This window comes from Mus musculus, chromosome 9 (assembly GCF_000001635.26).
Source record: "Mus musculus strain C57BL/6J chromosome 9, GRCm38.p6 C57BL/6J".
NCBI lineage: Eukaryota > Metazoa > Chordata > Mammalia > Rodentia > Muridae > Mus > Mus musculus.
The window spans coordinates 39,077,399-39,080,398 of NC_000075.6; the positions used below are offsets into that span (position 1 = coordinate 39,077,399).

At 32.0% G+C, this 3,000-nt stretch overlaps 1 protein-coding gene across 1 annotated transcript; it reads right to left on the minus strand.

Annotated features, from left to right (window-relative positions):
* Positions 1-397: 397 nt before the first annotated feature.
* Positions 398-1,345, minus strand: Olfr938 (olfactory receptor 938). The gene has a single exon (NM_146438.1). The coding sequence runs from the start codon at positions 1,343-1,345 to the stop codon at positions 398-400; it is 948 nt and encodes a 315-aa protein (NP_666649.1).
* Positions 1,346-3,000: the final 1,655 nt, after the last annotated feature.

Genomic DNA, 3,000 nt, shown 5'->3' on the forward strand with positions numbered 1-3,000 from the left:
ACACAAGAAAGAAAATACTGTTTTGAAATCTTTGCTAGTTAAACAAGAAGGACATCTACAAAACATGGAAAGAGCTGAAGTATATTGAATGAAAGTATTTATTCCCAATTTGATGTAATGAGTGAGGTCTGCATAAACAGAGCTGTGTGTATATGTGTAAATATACCCAAACACAGATTTTGAAGAATTTTCAGGAGGTGAACTAAGTCGCTATCTCTGCATGAACTCTGGTTTCATTGTGGGTATGAAACTAAGAATCCAATTCCAACTTAGGTACATTTCTTCCAAATAAAAATGTACCAACAACAGTCACACATAGAGTTATTAATGGCTGCTTATAGAATATATTCTACCCCTAATTGTAAAGTTATATGCTATAATCTATTGCCAAGGTAATCTAATTTTTTGTTTTGAGAAAACTTATCTTTTGTAGTAACTTTTTAAGGGAAACTCTGACATCTTTATTTCTCAGGCTGTAGATCAGAGGATTCAACATAGGCACAACAATGGTATAAAACACTGATGATACTTTCCCTTGGTCCATGGAGCTGACTGAAGATGGCTGTAGATACATGAATACTGTAGAACCAAAAAATATTGCAACAGCCATGATGTGGGAGCTGCAGGTGCGAAAGGCCTTGACTCTGCCTCCAGTGGATTGAATGTGGAGAACACTGACAATGATGAAGATGTAAGAGCTAAGGATGGTCAGAGCTGGTACAATAATATTAAATGCACTGAAGGAGAGTGCTAGAACTTCATTAATATAAGTACTAGAGCACGAGAGCTCCAGTAATGGGAAAAGATCACAGAAGTAGTGGTTTATTATATCAGACTTACAAAAAAGCACTCTTAGTAGGAAGACTGTGTGAGCTGTGGCACTGATTAAGCCAATACCATACACCACAGCTACCATCAACGAACAGACTTGATAGGACATGGTTACATTATAAAGCAAAGGATTAGATATAGCCACATAGCGGTCATATGCCATTGCAGCCAACATGTGACATTCTGAAACAGCAAAAGCACAGAAGAAGTAGAACTGAGCTATGCATTGTGGGTATGAGATGATATTCATCTCTGTCACAAAGTTCAACAGCATTTTGGGAATAATGACAGTGGATTGACAACAGTCAATAAAAGACAGGCTCCTGAGTAAATAATACATGGGTGTATGTAGCTGAGAACTAATCAGAATCAATACAATCATGCCAAGGTTTCCAACAACTGTAACCAAATATACAGCTAGGAAGATAAGAAATAGAGGCAATTGGAGCTCTGGGTTCTCTGTTAACCCAGTGAGGATGAACTCAGCCACTGAGGTATCATTGATTTCTTCCATTGTCTTCTGGAAACTCTATGTAAAAATTTTTTTACAGAATTAAATTTTGAAGTATTCATTTTACCATTCAATGGATTATAAATCTGAATTCAAATCTGAAATCATCTGTCTTTTTATTTCTTTATATGAGCAATAAGAATTTTTTTTTTGCCCTGGAGAAAAGAGACATGTAAAAAAATAATCGTGCACATATTCACATACTTGTAACTCTTATTATAAGAACTAATTTTATTGGTACCCATATACTACCATGGATGAATCATTCTAGCACCTTTAATTGAGTGTTTTAAGAATTTCTTTTGGTAGGTTTTTATTTCAGGATAAAATAAAAGCATTATACACAAGAGGTCCGTAGCCATAATTACATTTGATAGTGAAAGAACTGAAGATTTTACACTAAAATAATGAACAAGAGAACCTCTTCATTTTAATTCTAGATATTTTTCTATGCAAATCAGACACAAAATTTGAACCTAAAATCCAGTAGACTAGAAATCAAGCACATTTAATACAGTACATAAATATAAGCAAATATATTTAGAACAATAAATGGCTAAAGAAAAAAATTTTATGTACAATTACAATTCACGGTATATTTAAGTAATGTAAGAAAACAGAAATCACAGAACAGTTGAAAAATTTTTTTAAAAACTAACAAATAAACCCAAATGAGAAATCCTGAAGTTATTGTTTGATGCTAGTCTTAATTTGACTCAGCAGTTGCTGGTGCCTATGCCTCACAAAGGAAAGAACCAATTCTAAACCAAAAGGAAAAGTTTCGCAGTGAATATAGGTTGATAATATTAACTCATGCTCACTTGAAATAGTGCTTATACAGCAATACCAAATGCTTAATTTTCTGAATGCCTATATACAAAGATCTCATTTTTAGTTTAATGCTTCTTTTAAGTCTATTTCTACTATAAAAGCTGAGAAACATACATCATAACTTTGTGTTATTTGTCTTAGGCTCACTTTTTCAAATGCATCTTAAATATAACCATTATTAGCAAAAATACAAATGGTTAATGATGAAGAATTGTTTCATTTTTCCTATCAGCAAATGGAGATGCAAAGAACAACACATATTTAAAATAAATTATTTTCTTGGTACGGACTTTGTAAACATTCACCATACCATGACCATTATCAATATAACTGATGCATTTAACAGTTCTCTAAATTTCCTTGTAACAATTAATGCATTTTGCTTGTCTGATTTTTTCAGTAAGAATATGCTAGAATTAATATTTAGTAAATTCAAAAGCAACATAGTTTTGAATTATACAATGTATTATTTTGAACGTTTAGCATGATACAACACAGAAAATCTTCCTGAAGATGTTCAGATGAAAAACTGACTCACTTAAACTACTGGAGATGCTGAAATACTAAAACTTTAAAATTTAAAATATTATGTATCTTATCCTCCCCATGTCGCATCCTTGTATTTTTCTGGCTCACTGGTCTTTATTGTTACAGATAATTCATATTAGTGTATCTATGCACCCTTTTTAATTTTATAGTTAGCTTATTTATTTAAGTTTCCTTCAAGCTATTCTGTATTTTTTTCAGTAAGTTCAATTTCATCTTTAGGGAATACAAAAAGTGAAGATTTAGAATTATATAATATACCATCAAATTTTTGTACACAC

Bases quoted from the DNA above. Each gene is read 5' to 3' on its own strand.
- Olfr938 (NM_146438.1), bottom strand. From the start codon at position 1,345: ATGGAAGAAATCAATGATACCTCAGTGGCTGAGTTCATCCTCACTGGG.